Source organism: Nuphar pumila, chromosome 3 (genome assembly GCF_984573655.1).
Source record: "Nuphar pumila chromosome 3, dmNupPumi1.hap1.1, whole genome shotgun sequence".
NCBI classification, from domain to species: Eukaryota; Viridiplantae; Streptophyta; class Magnoliopsida; order Nymphaeales; family Nymphaeaceae; genus Nuphar; species Nuphar pumila.
The window spans coordinates 127,661,630-127,685,271 of record NC_143251.1 but is presented as its reverse complement, the minus strand read 5'-3'; the positions used below and the strand labels follow the sequence as shown (position 1 = coordinate 127,685,271).

Below are 23,642 nucleotides of genomic sequence, written 5' to 3'. Positions count from 1 at the left end.
GAACTTGAAGAAAATCAACATAGTAGAGGTCTCCTCTCCTAGAGCCTTCCCCAATCAATCTCCCGGACCGACGATCCTGTATCCAACATTTGTTAAAAGAGAATTTTATATCGCAACCATGGTCCGAGAGTTGAGAGACCGAAAGTAAATTTAAATTTAGTTTTGGTATAAGACGAATTTTTGGAATAAAGAAATCTTGTTTTTCAAAATTACCTATTCTTTTAATTTCAAGAGGTGTTTCATCTGCCGTTGAGACAAAAGATGGAAGAGAATTTTTACAAAACTCAGAAAGAGAACAAGCACTCGGGGTCATGTGAAAAGATGCACTGGAATCTAGAAGCCAAGATGTCTTACCTGGAGGTGAGGAAGTAGACATAGCGGCTCCGGAAATCCCTCATTTGAGAAGAGGTTGTAAAGCTTTTATAATTTGTTGAAGGGAAAGAGACCCATTTGACGATGATGGTCGTTCCTCCGGTTGAGATGTCATAGCCGTTGCAAGCAATTTCTTTCATTTTGGACAAATAGGTTTAATGTGCCCGACTCTTTACAAAAATGACATGTAAGCTTGCTATAGTCCCTCTTTGCTCCTTGACCACTTGAGTTTTGATTCTTGAAGTGAGGGGGCTTGTAGGTCCTTAAATTGCTCCCCGGTCTTGAGACGACATTAACACCTTCATTTTCTTCATCGTTGAAAGGTGTAGCTAGAACACTTGGGTTGCTCTTGCTTATACCCATCCGAGTCTCTTCCCCACTAAGTTTAGTAATCACATCTTTAAGAGAGGGGGAAGTGAAAGCAGATAAAAGAGAAGATCAGATTTGTTCAAATTTGGGCCTAAGCCCATTAAAAAAGTTGAAAAATCTATCTTCTTCCAATTGTTTATGGCGGAGCTCTATGGCTTCTCCACTCCACTTAGGTTTGAGCATAGCAAGCTTGTCCCAAATAGAAGAGAGCTCGGCAAAGTACTCTCTTATAGTCATCTCCCCTTGTTGAAGCGTTAGCGCCCTTTTTTGGAGATAGTACTTATGAGACAAGTCCCTAGAGGTATACATCTTCTGAAGATATTCCCATGCTTAAGAAACCATTTTGAAGTGAAAGCAGATAAAAGAGAAGATCAGATTTGTTCAAATTTGGGCCTAAGCCCATTAAAAAAGTTGAAAAATCTATCTTCTTCCAATTGTTTATGGCGGAGCTCTATGGCTTCTCCACTCCACTTAGGTTTGAGCATAGCAAGCTTGTCCCAAATAGAAGAGAGCTCGGCAAAGTACTCTCTTATAGTCATCTCCCCTTGTTGAAGCGTTAGCGCCCTTTTTTGGAGATAGTACTTATGAGACAAGTCCCTAGAGGTATACATCTTCTGAAGATATTCCCATGCTTAAGAAACCTTTTTGAACTTGATGATATTTGCATTAATTCTTGTTTCTACGGACGAAAAAATCCAAGAGAGGATTTTAAAATTCCTCATTTCCTATTCTTCATGCTTTTTCGTATATTCTTCAAGAGCCTTTCCTTTCATCACCTTCAAGAATTTTTATCTCTCCTTTTTTTAGCGAGGTTATCTTGGGTTTCGGTTCGAGAATCGAGCCTTGGACATAGCCCCAAAGCCCTTTGCCTTTGATGTGAGCTTCTATATTTCTGGCCCAAACATGATAGTTGGACCCATTGAGTTTGAACCCAAAAGAAAAATGAGAGTTTTTTTCACCCATTAGAGAGGAGAGATGATGAAAAACAATACGTACCTCAAGGGTTTCTCAAGTCTTTCTTGATAAATGAGGCTTCTAAAATATTGCCCGAAAAGGATGATCCACTCTAAAAAACAATAGCTTGAAGGCATGTTTATCGAGGCACTCAAAAATGAAAAAACACACTATCCTTCTTCTTCAAACGAGGCGTTGATACCATGTGAAAGTATCTTCAACAAGATACTAAGATCAAGACCTTAATATTCTTGATAAATTTGTGCACACATGCACAATAAGAACACTTGTGCATAAAAGCACAAAATCACAAACTCTCACAAATGCACCAAAGGCATAAAAATAAATATTCGAACTTTATTAGAAGCTTGGGCTTTGTCTCAAAGCCATAAGTATACAAGGGGGAAGAAGCCCCTATTTATAACCAAACAAAGAGCCACATAGGGGGCTCACATATATGACCGTTGGAGGCTCCCCAACGACTCTTTGGGGAGCCTCCCTATGTGGCACAAAATACAAAAAATAAAAGAAAAAGAAAAAGAAAAAGAAAAAGAAAAAGAAAAAAAAAAGAAAAAGAAGAAAAATAAAAGAATTAAAAAAAGTTACAATCATATTCCAAAATGGAATATGCGTAAAATAGGTATTTATAGAAATACCCTTTTTGGGAAAAAAGAAATATATAAATATATTTATATATATATATAGATAGAGATCTATGTCACACGGACTCGGCTCCAAGGTCGCCGCACCCGCGTCGACACGCACTGACACGGGTGCGGACACGGGTGCGGCTTGGACTCGGTCAACCCGACCCTGGGTGTGGTCAACGCACCCAGGGTCATTTTGGTCCATTTTTTGGATTTTTTTTTTGAATTTTTTTTTTGAAATTTTCTGGGCTACAGCTGTAAGGAAAAAAACCCATCACAACTAAAAAACCTGTACACTTTCAAGTTTTAAGTACAGAATGGGCACAACTCAAGTTTTTGTGGTTTTTTCCTGTATGAAGAAAGTAAATTATTACAGTGTATGAAGAAAGTGCCCAAAAGTGAATTATTCCTGTATGAAGAAAGTGTACAGAATGCCTTCACAACTCATCACCTGTCCCCTAATGGGCACAACTTTGACCGAGTCTTATATATATATATATATATATATTTAATATATATATATATAGCCGAGTCCCCGTGTCCAAAATTTTTGAAATTGCGCCGCACCCGTGTCGCACCCGCACCCGCACCCGCACCCATGTGACATAGATAGAGATACATATACATATATGTGAAAATATCTCAAAAAAGAGATAAAGTGTGCGATAAGCACAACACCACCAATGTGCACAAATGCACAAGAACACTTAGAACAAATGTACACGAAGGTACAATAAAGAAACTCAAATGCACAAAGGCATACAAAATATAAAGAATTTTATTGAGAAGAATGGAGAACAAAAGCTCCAAGAAGTGAAGTTTACAAAGGGGGAACTCCCCTATTTATAACAAGCAAGGAGCCTTGGAGGGGCTCCACTAGCTGTTGGAGCCCCTCCAACGGTTAGAATTCTAACCGTTGGAGAGGCTCAACAACTAGTGTTGAGCCCCCTCCAAGTTTGACTTTGAGCCAAACAAAAAAAGGAAAAATAAAATGAAGAAAAAAGAAAAAGTAAAAGTACAAAAAATATTACAACATATTCATAATTATGAATATGCGCAAAAGAAGGGAAATGACTATAATACCCTTGCGGGTTTTAATATATTTACATATATATATAAAGATAGATACATATACATATATACATCATGTATATATGTATATGTATCTCTCTTTATATATATATATGTAAATATTTACATAAGAGAGATACAATTTAACAATATATACATAGTACATATGTATATGTATCTCTCTCTCTCTATATGAATATATATATATATATATATATATATATATATATATATATATATATATATATATATATATATATATATATATATATATATATACACACACAAGATTACAAGGTTGATACATAATTTAACAAGTTCTTCATCATCTTCTGCTATATTGATAAGGAAATTTATTTTCTACTGCAAATTTCTGTTTATTCAGACAAAGTAAAGTACAAGTGAGAGATTCATATTGATAGTCAAACCAAATGGATCATGAGGATCTTTCTAAAGCATTGGTCATCTTTTTGGTGATTGATCAAGCTTGAAAGAAAAGATTCTATTGAAAATAACAATTGTTGTGTAAATGAAGTAACGAACAATGCTTGACATGCGATATCTTTAACAGCAGTCGCACCAACCAGAATCAAACCCTGTTCCATCAAACATGACACTTATTCAAGTAGGCTTTCTATATCCGGCACTAGGTAGTATCATAGTGCTTGCTTTGAGAAATTCCGTGTCCCTCTGGGAAATGATAAATTGAATAGATCAACCAATTACCCGTCACCTGTATGTTTCCATTGGGCATATAACGTTCTGTGAAGGCAAAGTTGGTGCAAAAAGTTATTCAAAACAAGATAATGTATTAGAGAGAGAAAAAAAGATTACTACACAACCATAAGCCAATAATCTAATGATTGATAAATGAAGGATATCCTAGGATGAGAGCCTGCATAGGCAATGCCCCTGCATAGAATAAGAATTTTGCCATCTTCTGCACAAATATAGCCATTTACTTCATTATAGCCATTTGCTTCATTTTGCTGTGGAATCCCAATACCTTGGACTTTCTATTAAATATACTGAAAAAAACAAGATGTCAACACTGTATCAAGACATCAGGACAAAGTTTAAATGATTGAAACTGATGAAACCACTTGTATGTCCAAGTAAAAGTATGCTAGGTTGAACCATTGTCTCACAAATCCAAGCCAAATTAATCCTCCAAATTTTGGTCAGAAAAATTGATTATCTAAATCAAATAGCATAATGGACAAACCTTTATGATGATCTTTTGCTACACTTCAACAATGGGCCATAAGCATTCACAAATGCAAAATGAAAGCTAAGCACAGTACTTAAGGGGATGAATGAAATGTGATACAGAACATGATTTTCTTGCTTGTGGATGTCTTGTTCCTAAGAAAATACCTTTGCTTCTTGTTTCTCCAGATTTGGGGATTCGTTTGCATATAATATACATTCAAACAAATTAACTTTAATAACCCGCATAGAGAACCTAAAAACCAAAAAAATGAATTTGAATAAACTGCATCTATTTGAGAGAAGTATTGAATAAAGAGTTCACTCCTTATGTATTCATTCCATCCAAAAGGGTGTGAATGGACATCTTCTTACTGGAAAACATTGGACTTCACTAAAAGAGATCAAAAGCTTATGAAGCGGATGACACCCAACGGATAAAAATCAACAAGTACATTATTATAAATCTCAAATCCTAGAAAACAAAAGATCATCAAAAGCGTTGAACTAAAATCATACAATCAATCACCTCGGAAAAATAAAAGAACTAAAGTGAACACCTTGACATATTCTTTTCATTAAGAAAAGAATTAACCCAAGGAACTATTCAAACATGCATTATGGCTGATTAAAGTGAGAAAAAAGAAAGAAAACTAAGAATAAGTTGAAGCATGCCACAAAATGAATTCTAGAGGATTATTGCCTTGAATGCACATATGAAGCATCATTTTCAGCATTTGAAAATCATAGATACCCCATTGGAGAGTTGGAACCAAATTTGACTTATATTTGCTGGGCCTAGGCTTACGGGGTTTCATTTGCAGCATCTGGAGCCACCCAATTATTTAAATAAGCTGGATTCCTTACCCCTAGCCAAAGCATGGATCAGGACCTAGGTTAATTTTTGTCTTAATTTCCCTATCTATGTTTCAATGAACCACTTAGCAATCAATTCAATATATAGAAAAAGAAAAAAAAGGATTGGATTTAAAGCTTCCAATTTTTCAGCCTATAGCCAAATGCATCTGGATATTCTTAAAGTATGAAAACACCTATGGAAAATCCATAAAAGTGGGAGGATTCAAAAGAAAAGAAACAAATGGTTAAACTCGTTATAAGAGAGGTAAGGAGGAGGTATAATACCTCCTATGTTTTTATTCTGTATAATAGAAAAATGTGAGACCATGGAGGCTGTTACAAATTTGATATATAATTAAAGAAAATCAATATTAAAGTTATAACATAGGGTCCAGATTAGATGCTCTTTAAGTTTGTTTACAGAGTCCAGATTACAGGCTTCCTATAGGTTTTTTGTGTTTTAAACTATACATTTGCATGTTTCAGCAAGTCAAAATCATTGCAACCCATTTGAAATGGTCACAGGGCTGAGAGAGAGAGAGAGAGAGAGAGAGAGAGAGAGAGAGAGAGAGAGAGAGGATCGTCCAACCAAAGGAAGGTCCAAAATCTACAACCAACGACGATTGGACGACTCCCCTTCTTTAATGCTTGAGCATCTCATCGATCGGACCTCATATATTTGTTCTTTATAATTTATTTAGTAAGAAATATGCTTTACACAAAGACTTTATGTCATATAGACGTTTTTCGAAACGTGAAAATCGACGGCTCACAATGCATTTAAAACTTTACAAAGTATCATGGGGCCGTTAATTTTTAGCACTTTCAAAAACACATCTAAACATCAAAAATTCATAACCCAAAACATGTCATTCACTAAATGAATGACAAAAATCCAATATGTAAAGTCCGATCGATGAAAAACTCGATTGTTTGAGAAGGAACACCGTCGATTATCATCGGCTATAGATTTTGGACCTTTCTTTGGTAGGACGGACCCCCTTCTCTATATATAAAGTATATAAAGAACTGAAATATAGTGACTACACTGACTAGAATATGAGAACTAGAAATATGGGCATTTCCAACATTTTTTTTTTCTTTTTAATCCAACCATGTAGATGTGTTCTGCATGGTGAATTTTCTAGGAATCAACTGTTGGATTGTGTACTTCCCATAAAAAATTGTGATTTTTGAATTCTTGAATATTTATGAAGGTTATGAGCCATTGATTTTAAAGCCTCAAACAAATCTCGTTTATGCATCATAAACGGATGATTCAAGAGCTGGTCCTTATAAAACCAAGCATGTAGATCACATGAGTAACAAAACATCCATGAAAATCGTGGTTCACACAGTAGTTCTCATATTTTAGTGACTCTCTCTCTCTTTATATATATATATATATATATATATATATATAAAGAAGCAAATAATGAATTGCATTTGGTCGAAACCTATATCTTCATAAAGGACATTACAACTTTCTTTTACCAGGAACTGATAGGGTAGCATTGGACATCCATGGGGACATACATTTTTTTGTCATGTTAGCATGAACATTTGGAAATCTGGACCAGCATAATTGTACAGGTTTTTCAAACCAAAAATTGATGACGATCTTTGTTTGATGTGCCGCTAATTTTGTTCATTGTTTATCTTTGTCTTGCTGCAACTATTTCAGTGCTAAAGTTTTTATTATGGTTAATTATTTTCTTCTTGAAAATTTTGTTTTTAACAAAAAGTTCATGTATAGCACACAGCTTTTTTACCTTAGTCTGTTGTCATTGATGCTGCAGGCTATTACAGCTCTTAAAAAAGGGGCTTATTTGCTTAAATATGGTCGCAGGGGTAAGCCTAAGTTTTGCCCATTCAGGCTGTCTAATGTAAGTAATCTGTAATATTTCAGTTCAGTTGTTGCATTACATTTTTTAGGTTTTGGTTAACATTATGGTTAAAACCTTTCCGTGAATTACCAATTTTCCATTTATTACAGCTGTGTGTCTGTGGTCACGTGCAAGAAAACAATGTGGAAATGTGGATGGATTCAAGATGTACTTTCTACTAGATTTCTTGTGGTTATGGTTTCTGATAAACATTATTGCGCATGTGCAGAAGCCTGATATACCATTGATGTGACATGCATTCTTCTGCAAGATTTACATGTAGACATTACTTTGCCATTTTTCTTAGAAGCCTGATGTCCTTTTACAAGCATCTCTACCTTATTACTTTGATCTATCTTTAATATCCCTCTTAACCATATGATTGCCTTTGAGTCTATTCACCCATCTTGTCCACCTCTGAAACGTTATATACTCTTTCTACAGGATGAATCGGCTTTGATATGGTACTCTGGAAAAGAGGAGAAACATCTTAAACTAAGCCTTGTCACCAGAATTGTCCCAGGACAACGTACAGTAAGTTTCTGGTTTATCCTTATCTCATCTCTGCAGGCCTCTGAGGATTGCATCCATTTGATATTTGTAATAATACAAGGTATATTTGCATTGCAGTGAACAGCTTTTCAACCATGCTTGGTGAAATTTTGATGAAAATCCTTTATGGTGACAGATTCTAATGTATTGCTCTAGATGCTAACTTTTCTGCATACATTAAGAATGTTAACTTCCTAGATAAAACACTAACGGTGTTTCATCTCAATCAAAAGCATTTGCACATAGATTCACCAACCAATTTTCTTTTTCTGCACCATTTCCCAAAAGATTCTCCAGAATTAAAAAAAAAAATCTAAACAAACGGTGGAAAATTAAAAAAAGAGATAAAGAACGAGAAAATCATATTTAAAGTATTGAAAAGTAGAAAATGCTTTGAAAATATATTGATAATGCAGCAATAATATCATCATACTTTCAAATTAATGATATTTTGAGAATATCATGATGATTTTCTTTTTAATCTTTTTCCATGTATCATTATAAATCTTTCCAAAATATTGCCTATATCTATGATGATTATTGGTATATGTTGTTCCTTCACGAAAACTTTCATGTTTAGGATATCTGTTATTTATGGCATTTGTGAAACATTGGTACTTCAGAATGCCCCGCATGCTAGTGTTAATGTTGGTACTTCTAGGTGCTGGTGTTGAGTGCTTGCACGTATGCAGCTATGCATATTATGTATATTACATATATGTACAAAATACACATCCTAGACACACCCTCACATGTTCTTTTGGAAAACATGTGGCGCCAGCTATACCATACCACATGCCATCACTCACACCTATGTTACATTGTTTGGCATATACCATGTAACATGAGCACTTCAAATTACCCAGCATGCCTATGTCTGTGCTAGTAGTTCAAGGCATCTGTTGGGTGCTTGTGAGCACTTCCACATATGCATATACAAAAAAAATAGTTACAACTAGTTACAATATATATATATATATATATATACATTTTAACACTCTCCCTTAAACTTACAATAAAATAACTGAAAGTTTGCTAAGAAGGAAGTGAAATCTAGGAGTAACGAAAGGTTTGGTGAAGAAATCAATTGGTACTTTGATGTGACATATGGCAGATCAATGATGCCTTGAATATACTCTTTTTATACATAATGATAATCCATCTCAATGTGCTTGGTTCTTTCGTAAAATGTGTGTTTACTATCTATGTAGATAACATTATTATTGTCACATTACATCATTGAATCTCCTTGAATTTATATTCCCATATCAGCCAATAATCTTCTTAGTTATACCACCTCTATTGTAGTAATGGTCATGGCCCGATACTCAGCTTCTTTCGAAGAAAAAAATAATTATTTCTTTTTACACTGCTACGAGATTAGAGATTCACCTAGGAAAACACAAAAACCTGTGGTTGAATGCCTATTGTTAGGATCACCTCCTCAATTTGCACTAGTATAAGCAAATAAGTCTAATGCAAATGAAGAACACATAAACAAGCCTCTAGAAATAGAGTTTTTAAGATAACTAATGATACACAAAATAAATCCCATATGAACAGATATAAGTGTTAAAATATATGTACTCACATATATATATATATACTTATAAGTATCTATATATATGTGAAATACCCGATAGGAGTATTTTAGTCATTTCACATAGTTGTTTTTAGAAACAACTATTTTATTAATTCTTTTCTTATTTCTCTATTTTTATTTTTATTTTTATTTTTCTTAAAAACCCCTTTTTATTACATCATAAGGGGGTCCCACATAGAGTCGTTGGGACCCCCAATAGTCATAAATATGATCGTTGGGGGCTCCTAGTGACACTATGGGGAGCCCCCAATGACCCCCCTCTTGTGCTCATTTTTCTTGTATAAATAGGAGTCTCTACCCCATGTATTTCTATGGCTTTTGAAGCCCTCACTCAATAAAGATACATATATTTTTATGTGTTGCCTCTTTGAAGGCTTTTTGTGTTGTCTCTTAGTGGACTATTTCGATATTCCCCATTGTGGGTTCTTGCTTATCCACTATTGGATCATATGAATGCATTAAACATTCTTATTATACATTTTCACATACTTTCTAACATAGTATCAGAGCTCGGTTATAATCAAGCTAGTCCTTTGGTGCATCGAGAAGCGTGATATTCAAAAAATTTGAAAAAGTGAAGTATTTGTTACCTCTTTTCTTTCTCTATCCTTTGGTGAAGTGTTTGTTATCTCTTATCTCTCTTCTTTCTACTTGGAATTACTTGGCATGTATTCTTACACTTTTCAAGTATTTAACCCATGCATTACACATGAGAAAAACACTTATTTTTTTTCTTTACCATTGTATATATGTATATATATATACATATATTTTGCATGATTGAAATAAAAATGAAATGTATGTTTTTTTGAAAATTCAAAAATAGTATTTTAACTATCATTGAACTTGTTTTAAGGAAACTAGATATATGTATCATGTTTGAATCTTGAAGCCTTTTCGAAAATAACTCTAATATATATATATATATATACATATGTATATATATATATATATAACCATGAATTATTAACTCTAGATGTTTCTTCAATCATATTCTTATCTTAATGATTTGATAATGATGTCTTATTTTACAAAATATAAACTTGTATTTCACACACACACACACACACACACACACACACACACATATATATATATATATGATAATCGTCAAATACAATTTATATTTCGTCCTTGATAGACATGCGTGTTCATGTTTAAAACCTTTGACTCATTACATGCTTAAAATGTAAAATTTTATATAAATCCTAGCCCTTGCATTTATTTGATTGTAAACGTCTTTTGTATAAGATATGTGGCCTTAATTATTACATGAGTTTTTCCCTCTATGAGAATATATGCATTTGGTCTTTTATTTGACTCTCTTTAATGATATTAATTGTCTCATAATCATGTTGTGAGCTAAATCTAAATAGTATTTTTCGATATCATTTACATTATTTTTAGAATCATTGGATTCCTTGCATATGATATGCCTTATTACATTTATCTCTTGATTGATGTACTCATGAACTCATTTTGAAGAATTGCTTATAATAAGCATGATTCTTATTAAAATTTACTTTTTTGTGTGGCTTCATCCCACTTTAATGAGATATATTTTTTTCTCTTGGTGTGTGCACTCTTTTGAGTATTTCGGTTCTTGTGAGTGTGTTGAATGAACCTTTGTGTTCATTGAGAAAGATCTCTTGTGAGCTTCTTTTTGAAGTTCCGTTTAGGGTTCTTAAAAATTGATTAGTTGTGGGTTTTATCCCACTTGAATGAAATTCATTCCTCTTTTATATTTTGCTTTCTCTTTATTGTTCTTATGTGTGAACCTTAGTGGTTCGTATGAGAAAGCTTTGTGTGTGAACCTGTATGGTTCTTGTGAGAGATCATTTGTGAAGAATCTTTTTGTTTGTGAGTTCTATCTTCTTACATCGCCAAAATTATCATAGGAAAATTTTTGGAACTTTAGATGTTCCAATCGGTTCCTTTTATAAACTAGATCAAGTTAGCTGTTTATAACTGGCTTATGTTAACAATACTTATAATTACATGAGCATATAAGTCCAAGTTTTTTCATCTACCATTATTTGATTTGAAACTATGTTTTTTTTCAAATCGGTATTTTGCTTGGAAAATAACTTCCATAAATATTTGTTGCCTTATGGCATTTGTATAGCCCATCACAAACTTTATATAATGCATCAATCTTCTTGGCCTTGTTATTATTGAATCAAAGATGTGTAATGAAAAGAGGCGGAAGCTCCAATGCAGTAAAAAGCACTCTTTAAGAGTGACCTCAAGCGCCAAGAACACAAACACTAAAAGTGCACACACAAAACTCTCAAAAGTAGAAAATGACTTAAAGTCATAAGTTGGATTGATTGAAGAAAGGAAGAGAAGGGTGAAAACCCAATGCTTACAAGAGGAGAATACCTCCTCTATTTATAGAGGAGGGAGACTCAAAGAAGGGACCACAAGGGGCTCCCTTGTAGTCGTTGGGAGCCCCAACGACTACAAGTGTGGGGCCCTTGTGGTCTTACAAAAAGAGGAAAAAAAAGAAAAAGAAAAAAGTAAAAAGAAAAAAGTAAAAAGAAAAAGAGAAAAAGTAAAAAAGTAAAAAAGAAAAAATACATTGTGGTTTTACAAGAATACCCCTATCGGGTATTTCACTAAAAAGGAAACTATATACATATATACATATATGTATATATATACGAATGTACACGCCCCCTCAAACTTTACGGGGAGATGACCGAAAGTTTGCTAAGAAGAAACATAAATCGTGGAGTTGGGAGCGCCTTGGTGAAGAAGTCAGCTAGTTGATACTCTGAAGTAACATATGGTAATGAGATAGTCCCTCTGAGATATTCGTCTCGAACATAATGGCAATCCATTTCGATATGCTTGGTTCGCTCATGAAAGGTGTGATTGCTAGCATTGTATATCGCACTTTTGTTATCACAGCAGAGCTTGGTGGGAGTGGAAATGTGGACGCCCATGTCACCAAGGAGACTCCTGAGCCATACGATTTCCATAGTTGTCATTGTCATGGCTCGATATTCAGCTTCAGTGGATGACAGTGAAACTTTCTGCTGCTTCTTGGATCTCCACGAAATGAGGGATTCACCTAAAAAAATACAAAGACCCGTTATTGAGATACGATCATTGGGATTTCCTCCCCAGTCAACATCAGTAAAAGCAGTTAAGTCAAGAGATGAGGAAGAGGATAAGAAGAGTCCCTTGGAGATGGTATTTTTGATGTATCGCACAATTCTCATTACGGCCGCCATATGAACCGAAGTAGGTGCATGCTGAAACTGGCTTGCTGCATGAACCGCATGAGCTATATCTGGACGTGTGATGGATAGATAGGTGAGGGATCCGATTAATTGACGGTAGGGGGTTGGATCCTCAAGAAGAACACCATCTTCAAGTCTCAACTTTCTTTTCATCAGATATTCCTGATTTGGTACAAATTTCTGCAGCTAATTTCATTTGAGATAGGATGTATCCTCGCGCGGAATAAGCCACTTCAATTCCTAAAAAATATTCAAATATCCAAGATCAGACATATCAAAAGTTTCTTTTAACATAGACTTTACATCATTTACTCCCTTTTTGTCATTCTCAGTGATGATCATATCATCAACATACAGCAGGAGCATAATAATGGAGTCACCTGTCCTTTTAACAAAAAGAGCAGTGTCAGTATAGCAAGAAGAAAAACCTAAATTGATTAATACATTACTAAACCTGTCATACCAAGCTTTAGGAGCTTGCTTAAGTCCATATAAGGCCTTTTTTAATTTCAAAATCTTTCCATTTAAATCCATACCTTGAGGCGGTTCCATATAAACTTCTTCATTTAAATTACCATTCAAAAAAGCATTTTTGACATCAAGTTGAAAGATTGGCCATTTTTTAACAGAGGCTATAGCAATAAGGGCTCGAACACTAGTCATTCGAGCAACTGGAGCAAAAGTTTCATCATAATCTACCCCATACTCTTGGGCATATCCTTTGGCTACCAACCTAGCTTTATATCTTTCCAATGAACCATCACTCTTAGTTTTAACTTTAAAAACCCATCTACATCCAATGGGTTTCTTGCCATTGGGAGGATCAACGATTTCCCAAGTTTGCGCCCTTTTAAGAGCATTAAGTTCTAGGTCTATAGCTTCATTCCAATGAGCATATTGTTTAGAATCTTTGTAATGAGATGGTTCATGAAAGGAGTGAAGAGCAAGTAGGCATGCTCTAAAGTTACGAGAAAAAGAATCATAAGAAACTAATCTATTGGGTATTTTGGAGATCCGATTTGATTTTCTTTGAGAGGTCTCTTCGATTGGCTCACTTTGAGAAAAATTTTCAAGGGCACAATGAGGATTTCTTTCATTCCTTCTAGAGTAGACTTGTATTTGTCTTGAAACATTTTCTTCTAAGTTTTGATCATCATTTGGATGTTCAAAATGATTTTCACCAAGGGGTTCACTAGGATCAATATGATCATCTATGATGTTTTCTTGAGGCAATAAGTCAAATAAAAAGGAATAATCAATATTTTCATTTGGTTGGTGCGAAAAACCATTTTCTTCTTCTAGGAATGTGACATCTTTTGAGATATAAAGTTTGTTTTTGAGTATGTCAAAACATCTATAACTTTTTTGTTTTTCGCCATATCCCAAGAAAATACATTCAATAGCCCTAGGAGAAAGTTTATCATTTTTGTGAGTTAGAACAAAGCATTTACATCAAAAAATCCTTAGTCTTTTATAATCGGGAGACATATTGTAAAGTTTTTCAAATGGAGAAAGATTTTTCAAAGAGGATGAAGGGGTTCTATTAATAAGATACGTTGAGGTTAGAACTGCTTCGCCCCAAAAGGATTTTGGGATATTTTTTGAAATTAATAATGTTCTTGTCGTTTCTATTATGTGTCTATGCTTTCTTTCCGCAAGACCATTTTGTTGCGGAGTGTTGGGACAAGAACGTTGATGACAAATTCCATTTTCTTTTAAATAGCTTTGAAAATCATTGGACATATATTCGCCTCCCGAATCGGACCTAAGAATAGATAGATTTCCCAAAAATTGATTTTTAACCATTGCATGAAATTCTTTAAAGAAGGAGAAAACTTCGGATTTGCGACTTAGGAAGTAAATCCACGTGAATCGAGTGAAGTCATCAATAAAGACCACATAATACGAAAATCCTCTTTTAGACAAAATAGGGGAAGGTCCCCACACATCGGAATGAACAAGTTCAAATGGCCGAGTGGTAAAGTAACTTCTTTGAGGAAATGGAGTAGCTTTAGATTTCCCAAAAATGCAATCTTTACAAGTCATGTGATTGTCTTTACAAGTATTGTTCAAAAACGGAAAAAGAGACATTTTTACAAAATTTGGATGACCAAGTCTCTTATGCCAAATTCCAATACTTTTGTCTTTTACAAGATTGCAAGATGATTTAGATGGAAGAGTAAAAAGGTCCATAAAATAGAGATCACCCCTTCTATGGCCTTGCCCAATCAACTTCCCTGACTGGAGATCCTGCACGGTGCAATCTTTAGGTGAGAAAGAGACTTGACATCCATGATCGGTGATTTGAGAAACGGAAAAAAGATTTAAATTAATTTTTGGAACGATTCTTACTTTAGGAACGAAAAATTTTTGAGAATTTTTAAAATCAAGCGTTCCAATACTTTCAATTATCAATGATGTTCCATCGGCCGTTGAAACATAAGAGGATATGGGTTCGGAAAAAACATTTGAAAGAGAGTTTTTATGAGATGTCATATGAAAAGAAGCACCGGAGTCTAGTATTCACATACCTGGAGGTGATGAAGAATAGGCGATGGCGGCTCCGGATGTTGAGGAAGAAGTCTTGAGAAGATGTTGGAGAACTTCGGAGATATGATCAAGAGTCTCTTTGATATCTCCCTCTTTGGCATTTTCTTCTTCCTTCTTTGGAGAATTTTCTCCAACCGCGGCTACTTTTCCTTTAAGTTTGGGACAAACCGGTCTAATGTGTCCCGGTTCATTACAATAATGACATATTATTCCATTTCTAGGCCCATTACTATTTTTGTTAAAGTGAGGAGGTCTATAGACTTTAACATTTGATCCGGGCCTAGTAACAACCAAAACTTCATCATTCTTAATGCTTAGGCCAAGTCGAGTTTCCTCTTGGCATATTTCGGCGAGGGCATCTTCAATAGGTAGGGCTTTGCTTCTATGGAGAAAAGATGTCCTAACTTGTTCAAATTCTGGGCGAAGATCATGAAGAAATTGAAAGTGCTCCTTTTCAATTTGTTCCTTTCTTAATTCAATATCTTCCGGAGCCACCCATTTAGGCTCAAGAAGAGCAAGTTCATCCCAAAGAGGAGTTAGAGAGCTAAAATAGTCCCGGACACTCATATCTATTTGTTTGGTGGAACGGATTTTTTCTTGACAAAAAAATTGTCGAGCAAGATCCTTTTGGGTATACATACCCTTAAGGAAAAACCATGCCTCATTGGCCCTTCTAAATTTGGCAATATTAGCACAATTTTTAAGGTCAACATTGCTCATAAACCATGCCAAAATTTTGGCATGGTTACTTTCCCAATCCTCAATTTTGGATTGATGGTCATTGATAGCTTTGATGCGCTCATCGCCATCTAAAGCTTTTTCAATCTCATTTTCGATTTTAGTGAGAACAAGAGAGGGTTCAGGAGTAGTTCCCATAACAAAACCCCAAAGTTTCTTACCTCTTAGATGATTTTCCATCGCGGAGGCCCACATGAGATAGTTGGACCCATTTAGCTTAAAAGAAAGCTCCACTTTAGAATCACGTTCCATCGGCACCAAATTCTTCCTTTCTTCTTAAAATTTGAGACACACACGTTCCAAGATAATAAAGAGAAGCCCAATCACCAAGCGAGCTCTGATACCATGTAATGAAAAGAGGCGGAAGCTCCAATGGAGTAAAAAGCACTCTTTAAGAGTGACCTCAAGAGCCAAGAACACAAACACTAAAAGTGCACACACAAAACTCTCAAAAGTAGAAAATGACTTAAAGTCATAAGTTGGATTGATTGAAGAAAGGAAGAGAAGGGTGAAAACCCAATGCTTACAAGAGGAGAATACCTCCTCTATTTATAGAGGAGGGAGACTCAAAGAAGGGACTACAAGGGGCTCCCTTGTAGTCGTTGGGAGCCCCAACGGTCAGAAATCTGACCGTTGGGGCCCCAATGACTACAAGTGTGAGGCCCTTGTGGTCTTACAAAAAGAGGAAAAAAAAGAAAAAGAAAAAAGTAAAAAGAAAAAGAGAAAAAGTAAAAAAGTAAAAAAGAAAAAATACATTGTGGTTTTACAAGAATACCCTATCGGGTATTTCACTAAAAAGGAAACTGTATATATATACATATATGTATATATATACTTATATATATACGAATGTATATATATATATATATAAGTATATGTATATATATATATATATATACATATTTTAACAAGATGTTTGTTAAGGTGAGTTATGTGCACCTCATGTTATGTCATTTTAGATTGTCAACTTGTAGTTTGACTCTAAATGACATGTTATGTGATCTCTGAGTATGAGTGTGTGGAATTACTCGTTTGTTCTTTGGCCATTGACTTTGTTATGGATTCTCTTACTTATGTGTACCTAGTGTTGTGAAAAGCATTGAGGCGCTCCACCAAAAACCGAGGCAGGGCGTAAAGCGTAAGCCTTAATTTTTTTTTGAAAACTTAAAAAAAATTATAAAAAATATCTAAAAATACAAATAAATAAAAAAATGCTTTATTGATGAAATAACAACCAATAAAGTTAGTAGATGTTATGTGTAGGAGAAAGATTGATATTTTATGTTTACAAGAGACCAAATGGGTAGGTGAGAAAGTAAAAGTGATAGAACCTTGGGGATATAAGATTTGGTATACAAGAATAAATAGGAATAAGAATGGAGTAGGGATTATTATGAGTCGTGAGTTTATAGATAATGTAATTGAGGTCCGTAGGAAGGGTGATAGGATTTTACTTATTAAATTAGTATTAGGTTCGGAGATTATTAATATTATTAGTGTTTATGCACCTCAAGTAGGTTTAGATGATTCCATTAGGCGTCAATTTTGGGAAGATTTAGATGGAGTAGTACAAGGGATATCTTATGGAGAAAGGCTTTTCATCGGCGGTGACCTTAATGGGCATGTAGGCATTAGTAGGGATGAATTTGAGAGTATCCATGGAGGCTATGGTATAGGAGAAAGAAACGAAAGTGGAGAAATGATTTTAGATTTTGGTTTGTCCTATGATATGATCTTAGCAAACACTTGGTTTAGGAAGAGAGAGTCTCACCTAGTAACATTTAAAAGTGGGGTTAATACGAGTCAGATAGATTTTTTCCTACTTAGAAAGAGAGATAGGGGTTGTTGCATCGATTGTAAGGTTATACCGGGAGAAAGTGTAGCTACACAACATAGAGTCTTAATTTTAGATCTTAGAATTAGACAATACCGCAAAAGGGATAGACATATGATAGATCCTAGAATTAAGTGGTGGGCACTGAAAGGAGCTAAATAATGAATGTTTGTAGAGCGGGTAGTTAAGGAAGTTGATTGGTGTCTCGAAGAGGATTCAGAATCTATGTGGAATAAGATAGCGGGTGACATGAGAAAGGTGGCTAAGTAGGTATTGGGTGAGTCTAAAGGTGGTGCACCGCTAGGTAAGGATACATCGTGGTGGAACGAGGATGTCAAATTAGCTATTAAGGTTAAAAGAGAGTGTTATAGAAATCTAAGTAAAAATCGTGATAATGAGAATTTGGAGAAGTATATGATAGCAAAGAAGGAAGCTAAAAAAGTAGTTCGGAACGCGAGGGATAAGGTATATAAGGAGGTTTATGACAAGTTGGATACCAAAGAGGGTGAGAAGGATATTTATAGGCTTGCAAAGATGAGAGATAAGAAATCGAGGGATCTGGGTATGGTTAGATGTATCAAAGATGAAACGCAAAGGGTTTTAGTCAAAGATAAGGAGATTAAGGAGAGATGGAAAGATTATTTTGATAAGCTATTTAATGAAAGTCATGCTCAGGATCTTGGAGACTTTTCAATTCCTTTTCATGAGATGAATCGTGACTTCATGCGCAAGATTCAAAAGAAAGAAATTGCAGAGGCTTTGAAGAAAATGAAATCAAGAAATGCAGTTGGCCCAGATGGTATACCTATCGAGGCTTGAAAATGCTTGGGAGAGAAAGGTTTAGAATGGTTGACAAATCTTTTTAACAAGATTTGGCGGACAAATAAGATGCCTAATGAGTGGAGGAAGAGTACTTTGGTGCCTCTATATAAGAATACGGGTGATATACAAGATTGCACAAACTATCGTGGTATAAAACTCATGAGTCATACTATGAAACTTTGGGAGAGGGTGATTGAGTCTAGGTTGAGGAAGGTTGTCATGATATCAGAGAATCAATTTGGTTTTATGCCTGAAAGATCAACTATGAAAGCTATACATCTTCTTAGACAACTTATTGAGAGAAATAGAGAGAGGAACAAAGATTTGCATATGGTTTTTATTGATTTGGAGAAGGCATACGATAGAGTACCTAGGGACGTTCTCTGGTGGACAATTATGAAGAAAGGTGTTTCTCTCAAGTACATTAGTATAAAGGAGTAGTAACCAATGTCCGCACTTGTGGAGGGGTGACAACCAATTTTCCTATAACGGTTGGGTTATATCAAGGATCTGCTTTAAGCCCTTTCCTATTTGCTATAGTGATGAATGAGCTTACGAGATCAATTCAAGAAAATGTGCCGTGGTGTATGTTGTTTGCTGATGATATTGTTTTGATTGATGAGTCTAGAGCTGGGGTTAATGCTAAGTTAGAATTATGGAGACAAACATTGGAATCAAGAGGTTTTAAGTTGAGTAAGAGTAAGACAAAATACATGGAATGTCGGTTTAGTAAGCAACAAAGTAGTGATGGGAGTGTAGTGAAGCTTGGTGAGCAAGAAATACCGGTGGATGATTGTTTCAAATATTTGGGATCTATCATTCAAAAGTATGGAGAAATTGATGGAGATGTAAATCATAGGATAAAGGTTGGGTGGATGAAATGGAAGAGTGCAACTAGAGTGTTGTGCGATCGTAGAATGCCATTGCGGTTGAAGGGAAAGTTTTATAGGACGACTATTAGGCCCGCTTTACTATATGGTACAGAATGTTGGGCTGCCAAGAGACATCATATTAAAAAAATGAGTGTAGCTGAGATGCGTATGCTGAGATGGATGTGTGGAAATACAATAAAAGATAAGATTCAGAACGAGGAGATACGTAAGAAGGTAGGCGTTGCACCCTTTGAAAATAAGATGAGAGAGAATCGTTTACGGTGGTTTGGACATATTCGGCGAAGGCCTAATGATGCTCTAGTTAGAAGGATGGAAAAATGGGAAAATATATTAGTTAAAAGAGGTTTGGGTAGGCCTAGGAAGACATGGATGGAGGTGATAGGAAAGGATATGAATGCTTTGAACCTCACCGAGGACATGGCATTGGATAGAAATGATTGGAGGAGAAGGATTCATGTGGAAGACCCAGAATGATTTTCTTTTTTGGTTCATATCGCCGACCCCAATTGTTTTGGGATGAAGGCGTAGTTGTTGTTGTTGATGAAATAACAACCAATGAGAAATAGAAAACCTCAAATAAGTACTAAAAAATATGAGATTAACATATAAAAGTAACTAAAAACTAATTATGTAATTGGAAAACATATGTTGAAACAACCAGCCTTTGATATATTTTAGAGAGATGAGAGAGAGAGAGGGGCTCATCCCTTTTGTGTGAGCAAAAAACATAAAAACAAAAAATATAAATTACAAAAATTAAAAGGGAAAATAAAAGAAGAATAACAAATACCCCTATCGGGTACTTGTGAAATGACTAAAATACCCCTATCAGGTGTTTTAGACAATTACACATATATATATATATAAACATTTATATATATATATATATATATATATATATATATATATATATATATATATATATGAATTACATGTATTTTAACACCCAGTGGGCGGTGTATCACCCATATACACGCCTGCAACTGATTCGTCAAGTTATAGCCTTGGCTCACCGGAATATACTCCGGCGATGCCCCTCTACGGACAGGAGACCTCCTACGGGGAGCCACTTCCCTTCACCCCTAAGCGCAGATTCAGGCGCACAGGCAATAGAAGAGAATATCTTAGGAAGTACTCTAGTCGTCCCTGAGGGGAAGTAGCACCTACCGAGTTTTGTTGGAGTCTGTGAACTCATTTATAATTACGGAATATAACTTTTGCTTATGTACCAGCACAGCTGAATTCTAAATAAATGACTTTCGTAATAAAGATTTATATTTTTGCCTTTGCTCCTATACTTATGTCTGCATGTGCGTCTTCAGTATTTTTTGACTCTTAACCTTGGTTGCTTTTTAAGGATGACGGAAAACTCAAGCAACAACATGGCTGATGAGTTGCGTGAGCAGAGGGGATTCATGATGGATACCCTCAACTCCTTGGCAGAGGCAATTCGTAACCAGGGTCGTCCCCAGCAGGATCCGGGTTCTCTTGTTGGGAATACACCAACCGCTACATATGAAAAATTTATGAAGCTTGACCCTCCTACCTTCTCTGGCAAGGTTGACCCTGACTTGGCGGAGAGTTGGGTCAAAGAGGTGGAACGAGTGTTCCAAGTGTTGTCCGTTCCCGACGATAAGAAGACGATGTTCGGGTCCTTCCGATTGAAGGACGACGCTCGCGAATGGTGGGACACTACCCGGGAGGTGCAGTTCCCAGGTGCTAAGGTGATTCCTTGGGAGGCCTTCCGGAGAGCTTTTCTCGGAAACTATTTCCCTCCGCATGCGAGGGAAAAGAAGAAGGTGGAATTTCTGGAGCTGTGCCAAGGCAGCTTAAGTTTGAATGAGTATATCGCCAAATTTCAACGGTTGGAGCGTTGTCCTCACCTATTCGAGGATGATCATGAGCGGGCTGGGAAGTTCATTCGCGGACTGAAGGAAGGACTCAGGCATAGGGTTCTCACCAGCATGCCCGCGACTTTTTCTGCGCCGGTAGCAGCAGCCACCCTACTGAACGAAGATTGGGAGCGTTCAAAGAGTGTTCAAGCGAAAAAGTCACTCGCGTCAGGTGGTGATCAGAAGAAGACCTATTCCGGCGGCCTAGGGCAGCGACCACCACTACCCGTGAAGTCTGAGGGAGGGAAGAAACAGTTCCCTCCGGCAAAGCGCCAAAGACAACAGGGCTATCCACCACCCAGACAGCCGTCTGGAGATAACAGCCCCAGGTGCAAGAGGCCTCACGTAGGACAGTCTTGTCCGCGGGACACTGGCGGATGCCTGTATTGTGGCAAGATGGGCCATTTCATATGCGACTGCCGGAAGAAAGCAACTGATGACCTCATGCGAACCGACAACACATCTCAGCCTCCTTGACCACCTCATCAGCAGCAACAACAAGCACAACCAAGCAGTGTCGGGGCGCCGGGTCGAGTTTATGCAGCCACGGTCGAACAATTGACAAAAGGGGATCTCGTTCAAGGTATCATTCTTGTTGCTGATTAAGCAACGTTTGCACTCTTTGATTGTGGTGCTACACACTCGTTTGTTTCAGAAAAAATCGTAAAACAATTGCACATAACTGTAAAACCACTTGACAATGCTTTAGACGTGTATAACCCCGTTGGAAAGAACACAGTTTGTACCACTTACATACTTGAATTGGACGTAGTTGTGGCAGAGCGGCACTTGCCTGCTTGTGCTATCTTGCTTGAGATGACAGAATTTGACGTCATCCTAGGCATGGATTGGTTGCACAAGTATCATGCCAAGATATTTTACCGTGATGGCCAGATCGTTTTATCACCTCCTGGCTCTCCGAGAGTAGAATTCAGAATTCCCAGACCTGTTCGAGCAAGTCGGGCGATCTCGGCGCTTAAGGCGCAGAACTTTTTGCGGAAGGGATGCACTGCCTTTTTGGTTAGTGTTATCCAATCGGATCCAATGCCTATTCTCATCGGTGAGCTGGAAGTTGTTCGCGATTATTCCGACGTTTTTCCTAAAGAACTATCGGGACTTCCACCGTCTCGATAGGTAGAATTCAATATTGAATTGCTACCAGGTACGACGCCGATCTCTAAAGCACCTTACAGAATGGCGTCAGTTGAGCTTGAGGAGCTGAAGAAGCAGTTGCAAGAGTTGTTGGATCAGGGATTCATTCGCCCCAGCGTATCTCCTTGGGGAGCTCCTGTGCTCTTCGTGAAGAAGAAGGACGGGACCTTGCGTCTGTGCATCGACTATCGAATGCTCAACCAGGCCACGATAAAAAACAAGTACCCATTGTCGCGTATCGAAGACTTATTCGATCAGTTACAGAAGGCTAAGGTTTTCTCGAAAACCGATCTTAGGTCTGGATACCATCAACTCAGAATTAAGAATGATGATATTCCTAAGACGACTTTTCGGACGAGATACAGACATTACGAGTTCACAGTCATGCCGTTCGGACTGACAAATGCCCCATCAGCTTTCATGGACTTAATGAATAGGGTGTTCAAGCCATTTTTGGACACCTTCATGATCGTGTTCATCGACGACATCTTGGTGTACTCAGAAGATCGAGAGCAACATCGGGAACACCTAACCATCGTGTTGGAGACCCTGCGAAAGGAACAGTTGTATGCCAAGTTCTCTAAATGTGAATTCTGGCTCGAAGAAGTTATGTTTCTGGGACACGTTATTTCTAAGGAAGGAGTGTTCGTAAACCCTGCAAAGGTTGAGGCTGTACTCAGTTGGCAACAACCTAATAACGCACGTGATATCAGGATTTTTCTTGGACTAGCGGGTTACTACAGAAGATTCATTCAGGATTTTTCTAAAATTGCGTTACCCCTGACGAAGTTGCTGAAGAAAGAGGCTAAATTCTTATGGGACGAGAAGTGCGAGGCGAGTTTTCAGTTATTGAAGGAGCGACTTACCAGTGCTCCTATTTTGACCTTACCTTCTGGTAAAGGCGGATTCGTGATTTATACTGATGCCTCTAGGTCAGGCCTAGGGGCCGTGCTGATGCAGAATGGGAAAGTGATTGCATACGCCTCTTGACA

At 36.6% G+C, this 23,642-nt stretch overlaps 1 protein-coding gene across 1 annotated transcript in view; it reads left to right on the top strand.

Annotated features, from left to right (window-relative positions):
• The window catches only part of LOC149843707 (PH, RCC1 and FYVE domains-containing protein 1-like), an 89,447-nt gene that overhangs the window by 8,099 nt on the left and 57,706 nt on the right, over positions 1-23,642 (top strand). The window contains exons 3-4 of the mRNA XM_090000034.1: positions 7,280-7,366; positions 7,811-7,900. Coding sequence (XP_089856160.1) covers positions 7,280-7,366; positions 7,811-7,900 — 177 coding nt within the window. The remainder of the gene's footprint in view (positions 1-7,279; positions 7,367-7,810; positions 7,901-23,642) is intronic.